At 41.6% G+C, this 13,705-nt stretch overlaps 1 protein-coding gene across 9 annotated transcripts in view; it reads right to left on the reverse strand.

The window, feature by feature from the left end:
• Window positions 1-13,705, reverse strand: part of nav3 (neuron navigator 3) — a 207,273-nt gene that overhangs the window by 136,501 nt on the left and 57,067 nt on the right. For all 9 annotated transcript variants that reach the window (XM_084346084.1, XM_084346083.1, XM_084346086.1 and 6 more), the window contains exons 2-3: window positions 10,160-10,277; window positions 7,892-7,944 (exon numbers count right to left, since the gene is read on the reverse strand). In XM_084346084.1, coding sequence (XP_084202210.1) covers window positions 7,892-7,944; window positions 10,160-10,277 — 171 coding nt within the window. The remainder of the gene's footprint in view (window positions 1-7,891; window positions 7,945-10,159; window positions 10,278-13,705) is intronic.

Genomic DNA, 13,705 nt, shown 5'->3' on the forward strand with positions numbered 1-13,705 from the left:
AGACACTTGAATTGGGATATCTGCTTCTAACGATATTAGAACCAGACTGTGGTTGGGTTCACATCCAGTCATAAAGCTTTATGCTTCCCCTTTCAGGCTCTGTGTTGTTTGATGCGTGACTCAGGGTTTGGATTTTGGATATTAGATAATGTTGCATTAGACCTCACATCTATTTTCACTTGCCTGATCGGACAACTTCATGAGGCATTCCACTTGTATCACAGAGTATACTTGCCCTGGACAAGCTTTACTGTTGAGCCCTGCGAGTTAGCGTCCACAGCTACTAGCTCCATTGTTGTTAGCAGCAGGGGGATATAAAATAAAAACATCAGACAATGGAGTCTGGATTGGTACATGGATCGATGACATCAATCTGATGAGTAACTCACGCCAGTATCAGCACCTGATAATGATATTGGATTGGATTGGTCCCATCTCTACTAAGTTAACAACTATTGGATGGATTGCCATGAAATTTACAGACATTCATGTCTCCTTTGGGATGAATCCTAATGACTGTAGTAATCCTTGAATTCTTTATCATGACATTCTTTGGTTTACAACCAGTTACTTGCAGAACAATGTTCCCATCAGACTGTTTCCTTTCTCTCCTTGTTGTGGCAATTCTATGCAATGCAATGTGTATCTTGAAATATGTTGTGCACTTAAATTTGACAAACTATTACAATCTCACACACACACTCCCTCAATGTAAATCAACAGCGAGATAAATTACACTGTCAAATGAAACTGGATTGGACATTAGCTAGAGCTGCAAATAGCTGATCTAAATATGATCCATGACACACTTTAAAATCCAATACCACAAATGAAAAGCAACAAACACGGGCCGACTTTAAAGTGGTGAGCTGTTCGATGTAATCTCTCCTACTCTGACCTGCTCAGCCTTCGGCTGACAGAATCTCTGCATCTTTGCATTTCTGTAAGATTCTGACAAGTGTTTGTTTTTCCCCTGAAATCCTTTGCTGAGGTCGCCCGAAGCTCAACACACAAGCACACACACACACCCAGAAAGTGAAACTGCACAGTCATCCGTATTGCAGGGAAGCGCTCTGTGGTTTGCTAATGATGTCTGTCTATAATGAGGAGGATTAGTGTAGCGGGGCTTTAATATTTTCTGCTGAATGGGCCTCTTCTCCCATCCCTCGTCTGCCGTTCTTGTGTTTGAGCATGACTCTTCTGAGGAATGGAGAAAAAAAAACCTTTGCTCCATTCAAAAAACCTGGGTGAGCATCTAATTCCTTTGGATGTCTGTACAATTACGGGAAACTGCACTGTCAGAGGGCGTGAGGAGTTACATGGCGGAGGGATTGCAGAGTGTGATGCAAGGTGAGTGAGACGTTTGAGGGCTTTAATCCACGGGAGGCATTTATAGTTTTACATCATATGCCATTATACAAAATCCTAAAATGAGAAGAGGGTCAAATCCATCCATTGCAATTCCACAAAGACAATAAAGACAATAAAGACCAAACTAAGAGGAGAAGGCAAACAAATTGGGTGTATGTGACACTCTTCTTCCTCTGATGACCCTTCTGTCTGTAGTCCAACCTGCCTCACATCACTCTTTAGCCACTGAATCAAAATCATGTTGTAAATTTTTTTGATCTCTACTCTCATCTATTGTCACAAAGCTGAAAAACACCAAAGAGATGTATTCAACCCAGTGGAAAAGAAACAAAAGCAGACTCAAATCTCCTCCGTTTTGAAAGCCCCTCACCCTATCGCCACACTCCTGTCACTTCTTATTCTCATCACCTTTGCTGGCTTCCTCGGTGGTTTGCAGATGAGTCCTTCTGGGACCAAACATGTGGTCGGGGGTCTGCTTCTGTAGAAAAGCCCCGCTCTCAATTTCAGGAACAAATTCCCAGCAATCACGAGTTCCTACACCAATAAATCCAACCTAACTATTCCACGAAACACAGCAGCCACAAGCCCTTCTGGGAAAAACGTGCATGGCCACGATTTTGACCGCTCTGACCACTGGGACCTCGAATGTGAGGAATCCCATTTGAATTAACAATGTAGATGTTTCACAAGCCTACAAGGAATGCAAAAATCTTCCATTACTGAAAGCAACTACTGCACAGTACAAAGGTAATGGCTCCTGCACTTTTGTTCTATCCTCAGGAGAAACACCAAGAAAGGAATTAAAAGTAGTAAGATGAGGGATTTGGGGGATCTAAGAGAAGATCAACAAGCTATTAGTTAAAGGCTTAAAGTGCAACTATAGCTCCTTTTTTTATTGCATTATTTTCAGTCCAAGCTTAAGAGGAGGATCAAGGGACCGCATTTTAAAAGCTGTGACATTTCTTCAGTTTCACATGAGCAATCAAGTGACCAAAGGCTGACGATTAAGGATTAATAGAGCATGCCCGCACACTATAAATGCAGGATTTCATCGTACACTGTAGCAGTAAAGAGATCAAAGGTCAGATTCTTTTACATATTGTTCTTGATGAGAGCAAATTAGACCGAGTAGAGGAGGGAAAACGAGGAAAGGGCAGCTATTAATTCATAACTCTACTGCTCTTCGCCGTGCCATCCCATGAGCACTCTGAGCAGTCAGAGGTGGTACCCTTTGGCTTTATAATAATAAGGACTAAGTATTCAGGCGCCAGTTTGAAGGCAGGAAGTGGCTTGCCGAGTTCAAAGAAAGGAAATGTGGAGATTCCGTAGCTTGATCTGATCAGGTATCAAAGTTCATAACTAACCAGAGTCGCACTCAGTAGAGCGCATACCTCTACCAACCAACATGCCAACCAACCATCCAACCAACCAACCAACAAACAGACATGGGTGAAAACATAACCCTTACTTGTGGAGGTAAATATTACCAAAACTCCAGTGATAAATGCAACTGATACGAATTATCTTTGGAAGGGAAACAGGAAGTCAAAGGAATTGGCTGCCGGTGGCCGACATTTCTGAAGAGCCTTAGCAGTCTTTTGTTGGCAATCACTCTTACAGATTGTCCACACATCGGCCAAGTTTTTCTGTTGGATTAGCCTTGCAGGAAACGCTAACTCTTAAACTGACTTGCGGATCTCTTGCATTGTGAACATGGCTTTAGACAAAAAGAGTGCATTATGGATGTAGATTAGCTGAAAAGCCTGCAGATGCTGGTGCCGTTCTGAGCTCTGCTCGTCAGCTTCCAGCAGCTGCTCAGTTGGCCTCTGTCCACCCTCCAGACCGGCAGCGACCCACCACTTAGAGGAACAGCCTTGTGACTGCAGGATCACCGTTTCAAGTCCCAAATGGGGAAAAATCTGTGCAGAGGAAGTAAATCAGACTCATCTGCCCCTCCACTGACAGCTGCTGCTACTGTGATGTCTCTGGCCAAGGCGTTTAAGCTCCAGGTGCTAGGTGGCCAGTGGCAGGTTTCCAAAATTCACAGCTCGTGTTGTCAATATGCAGCCAAAAGTAAAAAAAGAAAAAAGCTCCAGATTTAGTCAGTATAGGGGAAAAGTTGTCAGTAAATAACTAAAGTTTCAGATTGATATTAGTGCTCAAACCCGTGGGATAAATGAGCCAAACAGAATACTTGGTGAGTCATTTGTTCTTGTGTCATCACCTTGATCTCTTGGGGTTAGTTTGGCTCATTTCATCAGGCCAAGCAGGAAAAAAACACATTAATGCCTTTTAGTTCTGCTCTGCTTCATGTTCACATTGACTTTTTACAAATGAACCAAGAGCTGTAAGCATTCAGTAACATGGATTCAGTGGTTGGGGAGTTTGGCAACTGTCATCCTGCATCATCGAATTTTGGTGACTAACAGGCAGTCATGCTGCAGTTTATGGTGCCTAATGTTAGTTTTTATTCCCTGTCACCAAGAGTTCACAGAGACATAACTGACTTTGAGCTTGAATAGTAGAGACTGCAACTCAGCTTCATTTTATGAATAATTATAACCAAAAACAGGAGGAAAAAAGAGGTTTCTTTTACCGTAACAGAGATAGTTCCTGCATGGTCACTGACTTTTATTTCTTTTTAAACGAGGAACCGCCAAAATAAATGGAGTAGAAAATTAACTTTTGCTTTTTTATTAAATATAAAATATATTCTTTCTGCACCACACTGACTAAAAAGGACTAGACCTTTATTCTATATATTACGTTTAGGTGTGTACATCATCTCAAACATTCTCAACGATGTCCATACCCACTTCTGAGAAAGAGTGAGGTAGAAGTTGGCAAATAAGACAAAAATCAACGTGAGTAAAACTTTAAAGCATTAATTCGTCCGTGAACAGTCCAGTCAGATAGAATTTCATCAGCTATGATGGTTAGTTTAACAGTGAAGACAACAACTCCCATCATCCCACGCTACTTCATGATGTCATCAAAATACATTTGTTTTCATTGTTCAGATTGAGAGATCCCCCAGCAGCAGAAGTTACATATTGTGTATTTGAGGAAAATCCCAGTCCTTGCTGATGCATATGTTACCGTGGTTACCAAATGACTTGCAAAAATACATACAGTGCTCAGACAGATCGACTATAAGATCTCTTCCTTAATGGATCATGGCCAGAAGATGTATTTAAAAGAAGTTTAGCTTTTACATTTAGGATAAAATCACATATGTATCACTATAAAGTACTGTAGTTGGTCCATTTTGCTTCATGAAGACAAACAACATGCACTTGAGAGCATCCAGAGTAAAACTTCCATGGGTCTTGGCCAAGATAATTGGTCTGCCACAGACTTTGATTGACAGCTTTCACACGAACTGAGCCAAACTAGATATTGCACCAAACTGAACATGCAAGGTGTGAAAGCACCTTTAGTCCTCTTCTCTTTACACTATGCAACCAACGTAGATATTAAAATCCCATTAAATGCAAGTGTTAAACCCATCTACAGTTCAGTAGGTTTGAGTCCTGCACCTGTTCTATTAACCAACTTTGTGCTGTTCTGTACTTTGTCTGATGCAAACTCAGAGCCAGCATGTCTTCAAAGCAACTTCTTCATGAACTTTTCCTTTCACCTTCAACAGTATAAAGCTTTGATTTTTCTATACAGTAATTGTGCTAGCTTCTACATCTTTGTGGCTGTTATGTGTATGTCTGTCTGTGTGTGGCTGTCAGATGTTTCCTTCCCTTTGTGCCCACACTATAAGCTACCATGCTTCCTCAAACTTTAGATTCCCAAGCTGTGGTCAGAGCAGGTGTTGGATCAATGGGCTTAGTAAGTCACTGAGACAAAGAACTGAACAACACACACAACCACACACGGAGGTCGTTGGCATATCGAGCCACATGCTTGCAGCGCTGCTCGCAGCTTGCCCTTAGTGACCAGTGCGTCAGTCTGGACTCAGCTGTTTCTGGCCGGGACCACAATCACTTAATGTGACAATAAATGAATAAATAAATAAATAAAAGCACAGCTGTTTATCTTTCCAGCGCCGGTTTTGACACATTGAACTCACACAGTGACATTAGAGGTTACCGAGTTCAAACGACTTTAGGTTTTCTTCCTTCCTGGTTCTTTAATGTTGTTTTTCTAACAGAGTGCACATTCTGCTTCCATTACAGCTGCACCCACCAAGGAGGAAAAAATAAAACAGCTGAATACTGTGAAAACCTGAGAAAAAGCCAGTTGTAAAATACATTGTGCTACATTCCTGTGATAGGACACTTTTCAAAAGATTCCTTGATTTTCCTCAGACGCCCCCAGAGAGTTTATCTAATCCGTTGAATTTTCTATTAATTAGCAGAAACAGTGAAATACTGACATATATTCAGACAAGACAGAAAGAAAACGGTCCAATAAATGCAAAACTGCAGTACAGCAAGCAAGCAAGTAAGAACAGCTCTAACAAAGACTGACACACAAAGACACACGCCGTCAGGACCGAACACACTCCTCGCCCACACTGTCTTACTAAGAAAGCACGGCGAAGCAGCTAAACGGCTTTAGTCACTTTTAATGGCAGGAGGGCAAATGCCTGGGCAAACCAAACACTGCATAAACACTTAGTCAACTCTAGTTAAAGTGAGGGGTAATTATCTCACAGTGACGACAATCAGCGGTTATACAGACCGTCATCTCATTAACAGAGGGGAAAACGACACTGCCAGCATCGCTCAGCCGCATGGCAGCCAGACACACACACACGATTGAAAACGGCACAGTAAGTCAAATATGTGAGGGTCTGAACTTTAACAGCTCTACTGGGTTTTTGCACAAGTGGCCATGATGTAACTACTGTCATCACCATCTTTCTGAATAATAAAGATGGATATGGTTTGTGATTTGAGTTTAAACTGTCTGTGGGAGATGATCAATTATCACATCGTCACTACAGTCTTTGAGTATTCTTAAATTTTGTCCCTACTGACCATCGGACACTGCGATTACTTCTCCAACTGTGACCATGCAAATATAAATCAGTGAAAGGTGTTTGTTCAGGTGTTCCCATGTGAGGGTGCATGGCAGGAGGTGAACAATGTATTCATGTCATTAACTAAAATCATCTAATATCAATATCAATTCAACAATGTACAAACACTCTTCATTACATGAATTATATTTGGCCTGGTTGAGTGATATTACACTGATAAACTAATAAATATGTCACATTTCAATCCTTGAGCTGTAGATACTTGCATCTACTTCCTATGATTAGGGAGCTTTCTCCGCTGGTTCCCAACTAGGACGCTGTGATAACGATGTCTTCTGTAATTAGCATCAGAATCAGAAAAATACTTAAATGATATCCCCAAGGGGGAAACTGGATTGTTACAGTTACTCCTAGAATAGAAATGTTAAAGTAGAAATCATAAGAAACTATTAAATAGAGATTATATAACGAGTGTGTCAATAAACATACATACAATTAGAATGGCACAGAGCGCATACCTCCACCCAACAGTCCCCTAATGTACCCACTCACAGACACCAGCCACCTAAATACACACAATTTTTTATTTCACAAAAATACCTCCTGGATCCATACTCATACTACACTGTAACTAAAGCGTAGGCAATATTGAGTAATACTGAAATATAATTGACAATCATTTACAGTATAATGCTGCAGTACACTAATTGCAGAGTTGAGTAATTGCTAAAACAACATTAGTATAATTACACAATATTGCACTGAATTGAAATATTGCACAAAATTGTACAGTTCAGAAGTATTGCACTTATATTATAGTCAGTATCGCGCAGATGAAATATAATCTTTGCTTCTATGTGAAATATGGGATCATTTTGACCTCTTTGGGCCTCCAAGATTACATTTAGAGAAGTTTAGAGGGGGAATGTGTCTTTGGTGGAACTGCTAGCAACTCAAAGTCCTCTGCAATGTGACAAGGTTCCCCAATCAGACACCGCTTTGTAAGGAGTCATTAGCCATAAAAGGTTGTGAGGCTCTGGTTTAACAACACAATGTATTTTTTTTAAAGCTTTCTATATGTATTTAATTATTTCATGACAGCTGTCGAACAAGTGTAGTGGAGTGAAAAGCACAATAATTCCCTCTGAAATGTAGAATACAAGTATAATACAAGTTTCTCACAATTGCAAATGAGTAAATATACTTAGTTACTTCATGGAAGCGGAGTTATCATTTAACTGTAATTTTAGAGTCATCTCTAGATCAGCAAGAAATAAGAGCATTACCTGGTTTCTGTGAAATGTTGTGTTATTTCTCCATCACCATACTGGCTGCATGTAATCTAGGAATTTAAGTTCATCATACTGTTGCGCTCTGTTATTTTCAGCTTAAAAAAAACAACGTAAAACCACAAATGTGAAACTTCATTGCAGCCTAACAGCAGGGCAGTTAAAAGTAGGTACCTCAGATAAATATTCCTCATGTAACAGTGCATTAAAGGATGGCTGAAGCTGAAACACTCACCATTTGCGACTGGCTCCTGGGGCTGCCATTGATATCCTCCACCTTCTCATTCGCTGTGTGAGAAAAGGAAATGAAGAGTTTTACTGTCGTCCCATTCTGAACTTCAACGTCCCCACGTCTAATCACTTTTGAGTTCAGGTGCACAAATCCAGCAGGAAACCCTCCGTTGAGTTAAGCATGGGAGAGTGTGTGTGTGTGCGTGAGTGTGTGTGTGTGTGCGAATGTGTTGACGTGCAGAGCGACGCAGGAAAGGTCTGGGAAGCAAAGCTGCCTAATTCGTCAGCTGCTGCCAGAGAATTTCTGACAGGCCAGCTTGGCCTCATTGTCTTTTCGGGCGAGCAGGGAGGGTAAAGTTTCAATCCAACGGAGAGAGAGAGAGAGAGAGAGAGAGAGAGAGAGAGAGGGAGAAGTTAGAGAGAGTAAGGAAGTTGGACGGGTTGAAAAAAATGAGAGAGACTTAGGGAGACAGACAGCATCAGTGAGAAGGCAGCATGTGTAATAGAGAGGAAAATGTGTTTTGTGTGTGTGTGTGTGATAAACAGAGGGAGAGGGAGTCCCAGAAAGTGAAAAGTTGATGGAAGAGAGGACAGACATAAGAGGAAGAAAAAGAATGTATGAGAGGGAAGATTTTTGAAAAGACCCAAAGACACAATTGCATAAGAGAACTGAGTCAGTGAATTTTGAGCATTTTCTGATGTTGCGTCCCCTATCAGCGGTGCCTACCACAATGCAGACTGTTTCAAAAATGATTAGTATGACTGTTTCCTTCCATACAACCTCTATGGTTAGTGTTTCAGTAAATAGTACTTGTTTTTGCTTGAGGAAAGAGTGTAATTATAGTTAAAGAAACCAGCAATCGGTTGTACATAGAATGCATGTGCCAACAAATGTGTGATCCCGTCTCCGTATGCAGACACCAACTGTACAAATCGATCAGTGCGCATGTGCTGTAGACAGTCTAAGGTTTACAAGAAGCCCAGAATAAAATGTTTCTGTGAGCTATGGATACGTTCAAGTTTGTACGTTTCATATCAACATTTCTACAAAACGATTCTTGTCACCAGACCCAAACAGCAGTGATCAGTGACTCAACTCTGTGGGGCTGCATATCACTATTACGACTGACACTTTGCAGCCAAAAAACATGTTTTTTTAAAGAGAAAAAAATTTAAACATATCTGTGGTTTGCAGAAATGTACATTGCCAACATTTCTTCTGGTGATTGGGTTGTTACAGGAGGATGCCTCCCCCCACCTCCAGCTGCTGCCCTAAGCCAACACGTCTCTGACCAGTCTGCCGTCCATAAGACAGAATCTCAAAAATATCAAAGGAACACTTACTGAGATTAACAACTTAAATGCCATTACTGCATTTTAATTGGAAATCTCACACTACTGCTGAAAATGGTAATCACAATATTGTAATGAGTTATTGCCCAACTCTGGTTAGAGCAAGTGCGAGAAAAAGACGGGAGAAAAAGAGGAGAGCAAGAGAAAGTAGGATTGGAGAGAGAAATGAAAGACATGAGGGTTGAGAGAGACGGAGGGAGAGAGAGACCCAGAAAAAGTTCAACTGTGATGGAGTGAGAGAGAGAGAGCGAAAGAGAAAGGGAAAGAGAAAGGGAAAGAGAGAAGGAGAGCACCGGACAGGAAGAGAGACGCTGAGACATAAAAGGGGAGTGAGGGACAGACAGGAAGACAGTGAGGAAGACAGGAAGAGAGAGAGATAAACTCTCTCTGGGGTCCAACTGGAGACACATGCTGCTGCGCCCCTGGGTGTCAGAGTCATGGATCTCTGCTGCTGCAGCTCGCCCAGCACCCAAAACAAGAGAGAGCTGCTGTGATTTGGCCCAAATACTGTATCAGACTGAGGAACAGCTTCCCTCCAACTCACCACAACAAAGTGTGTGTGTGTATGTGTGTGTGTGTGTGTGTGTGTGTGTGTGTGTGGGTGGTCGCTTCATCTACCAGACAGAATGAATTATAGACCCATGCAGTGTTTTATGACTGGATTTGTTCGTCTTTGCTTTATGAATATTTCTTTTAAACACTGAAAGTAATACCTGGAGTGAGACATTAAACTGCGCTGGTAACAGAACTTTCTCCTCTGTCATGATAATTATGCAGATTAGAGTTGAATGGACTGAAAGGTGTGAAGTGAATCACTTGGGCATTAAAAGATGGAGAAAGCTAGGAGGAAGAGGAGAGGGAGGGACTAGAGTCACAGACACAGATGTGTGTGTGTGTGTGTGTGTGTTAGTATCCCTACCTATGATCTGGATGATCTGTGCCAGCAGGACTCCATCGGTGACGTCCTGGCTCAGGTCCTTGATGAGGCGCTGACAGCCGGACTTGGCCAGGTAGTGATTGGCCCAGTCGGTGTAGATCTGCAACAACACAAAAACATCCTGTAAGTGTGTGTGTGAGAAACAGAGACAGAGAGTAGGTGTGCGTAAATTGTGTGACCAACACCGAGGTTTTACAGGTGTTCCTGTTTTTTGTACGGCAAATTGATTTATTCGATGATAATATAGTGTGTACACAAGAGCACAAAATGAGTGTCTGACACTTTAACAACCGAACATTGTTGATCATTTTATGATGTGAGAAGACACACTTCCAACCCTAACCCTTCGATTTTGCATTTCTAAAATAACACAACAAAATGACAACATATAACATATAGTAATAAATAATTATATGATCTGAACATGAATTCTCTGGGTTCAAAAGTCCATTTGGGAAATCTGAAATTCAGAAATCCTTTTACTATAACGTAACTACAGTATGTTTCAATCCAAGTGCCTCTGTGTGCGTTAAACAGTAACATATTAAAAAGCTGCATGGAAATGGAAAAAAATCAGATAAAATGTATTCAATCTAAAAACCATTTTGATTGTGAGAGTAAGGAAGTTAGATGGTTGTTGCTTCAGTTTCTGTGCCAGGGCCATGGAAGAGATTTGTAATCCAAATTATGACTTACAGCAGTAAAGATTCAACTCACAAGACTTTACGGGACTTTCTGAGGTGTATAACTTCTCTAAACATAATCAATAGCTGGTGTGAAACATTTTAACAAACTCCTTTTCATGACATTTCTTATCTTTTTGTGAAAATCTTGATATTTGAGACTTTCTGTCCAACGTAGATTTGCTTTCATTGAGCACACTGCTCTGCCTCTCAGTTTTCTCTACAATGTAGTGCTAAATGTCCTGCCAGGGAGTGCTGTCCAAACACTCAGACTCCCTGCACGTCTCCGCTACTCAAACACAAATATTTCATCAAGCTTTGGCACTCTAATCTCACAGAGAACACCACTGTTTATGATCTGTCTCCATGAGATTCATAAAGGATCCAAACAAGCACCTTGACTATAGATAGATGTTTAAGTGACAACCCTTTTTCAATACAGTACCCAAATGTAAGACAATACACAATCTTTCAGATGTCTGCTGGATGTTTAGTTGCCTTTACTTTTACAACAATCTTAAAATGGAATCTTTATCTAATTTAAATTAAACGACTGTTATAATGAATCCAGTCTTAATCAAGACGTTAGCTGCAACAGGTGGATTCACTATCCCAACAATGTGTCTACATCCGGAAGAGCAGCATGTCAGATAATCTTTTGTATTGTCACCTAAACCTCTTAACAGCCGCTTTGTCTTTCATTAGAGCCCATAAGCTGACCGATAAGCGTCGCTTCGTCCGCCAGGCGACAGATTGATCTCGACAGCTGCTGCGGTTTCTCCAGGCTCCGAAGACGAAAGATGTGAATCACATTTGGCCTCGAAGCTCTTGGCCTCATGAAAGCAGACATAAACTGAGAGAATCAGGTTCTCTTGTGTGGAAACATTTATCACGAACAAACTTTAGGATCGAAGAAAACTCTAAAGGTTGAAGCTCTGTCCCTGGTTCAAGCAGCCCAAGCACTTCATTCTGCAGTTTTTTCCTCCAGTCACCAAACTTTCTGAGATTTCGTTCCAGACACCTCTCACTAAGAACCAGACAGCACCTGAGAAATGACAACATTAACTAGAAAAGAGATCCGGTTCCTCCCACTGTGCAGTGGGTGCGTTTGATGCAAATTTCCATAGACAGCCATGGAGGAACATCTTTATTTCTGCTAGGCTTGAACTGAGAGTCTGGGACCCACAAAAAGTCTGTACCAGCCCATATAAAGACACTTACTGCTGCACTGCAGCCTCAAACTTTTCTTGTTATGCCCGGATTTAACACAAAAAAAAGCAATACAGTGGCTTGAACAGCATGAGAGACTTTGAATGAGGAAAATCCCCAAAGAAATGTAAGATCTTCCATGAGGGTTTGGTGTGGACCTTATAAAACGAGTCCCTTAATGTCCAGAAGTAGAATCACTTCAGATGTTAAGTTCATACTCATGTGGTGTCTGTGCAATACCTACTCTCAGTCAAACAACTTTAACATCTCTGTCTCTGGATTTTCTGCAGACGAACTTTCTATAACAAGAACAGGGTTTTCAGCATCTCTAATGGTAGACACTTCCCCAAGGAATTCCCTAATAAAACTTAACTGTTTCTCATGATGAAATAATCCGTTTTTCCCCTCATTTACCTCACACACCGCTCCCAATTAAAACCATTCCTCTCCCGCTCTTTTGTTTTCTTGGAAGCAAGACTTTTTTTGCTGCTATAAAGATGCCGCCTCTCAGAGGTTTGTTTCTGTTGTGGTTTCCTGCTACGACTCTCTCCATGATGAGACGTCGTAAAGAGCGCAACGAAATGAGAGCCGTCAGAGGGGAAAGCACACATTTAAACATGGACAAACACGCAGCCACCCAAACCTGCTTGCACACAAACGGACACGCACACAGAAAATCACACCTCAAACGCAAGCCACTTCCCATCGGGGGGCAGGTAAACAAACAGTGGAGCAGGAGAGTGGAGAAAATGTGTGTGAAAGAGAGAAATAGAGTGTGTGCTGCTCCTGCTGACAGTCACATCAGGCTGCAGCAGATTCCACCAAGCTGCCGGACAGTTAAGATCCTCAGAGACCTGGTGCGAAGAGGAAGGGGAGGGGAGTTTGATTTGTTTCATTGTCCCAGCAGCCACCTTTGACTGCCATACATCTGTCTCTTTATCTCCTCTCTTGCCCTTAAAAAGGTGCAGGTACAGAGGATTAACGCCTCTGCAGAGGAACAGAGAGATAGACCGTCAAAGTAAAGACTCTCCAGACAGCAGATGTCAGGTTTCAATCCAAATGTTGCTCAAAATGGAACTAAATGTCCCGAAGATATGCAAAAAGAAGTGTGAATTAATGTTCTTTTTCTTTCTACTTTTAATTCCCCAGTTAGGCCAGGTGCCATTACAAGTTTGCAGAAGAAGAAGAAGTATTTCAAAGAGTGCTGCCAATCAAACCTTAAATGAAGAGATGTGATGTGGAGAACATGATGGAAATATGGCAATTATGTTCAAACAGATCAGAGTTTTTCGTGAAGAGTGACAGGTAAGTAAGTTCAACACCAGCACCCCACAGGGCTGTGTGCTCAGCTCCCTCCTGTTCACCCTGAACACTCATGACTTCACTCCCAGAGTTCAAGAGAATTGAAGTGTGTGTGTAGACGACACCACCATCATCTGCTGCATATCCACTGCCATACCCTCGGACCACAGAGCAGCTTCTTTCCTCAGGCTGTGAGGCTGCTCGGTTAATCCTCCACTCTCCACCACATAAAATAGTTAGTTCTTGTATCTTTGTTTCTTTTTCTGTGATGTAGCTGTGAAAAGGACTCAAACACCTTAACTCATACAGTATGTGTCCCGTATGTTGTGATCTA

The sequence above is a fragment of the Pagrus pagrus genome (assembly GCF_965226575.1).
Source record: "Pagrus pagrus genome assembly, chromosome: 23".
NCBI classification, from domain to species: Eukaryota; Metazoa; Chordata; class Actinopteri; order Spariformes; family Sparidae; genus Pagrus; species Pagrus pagrus.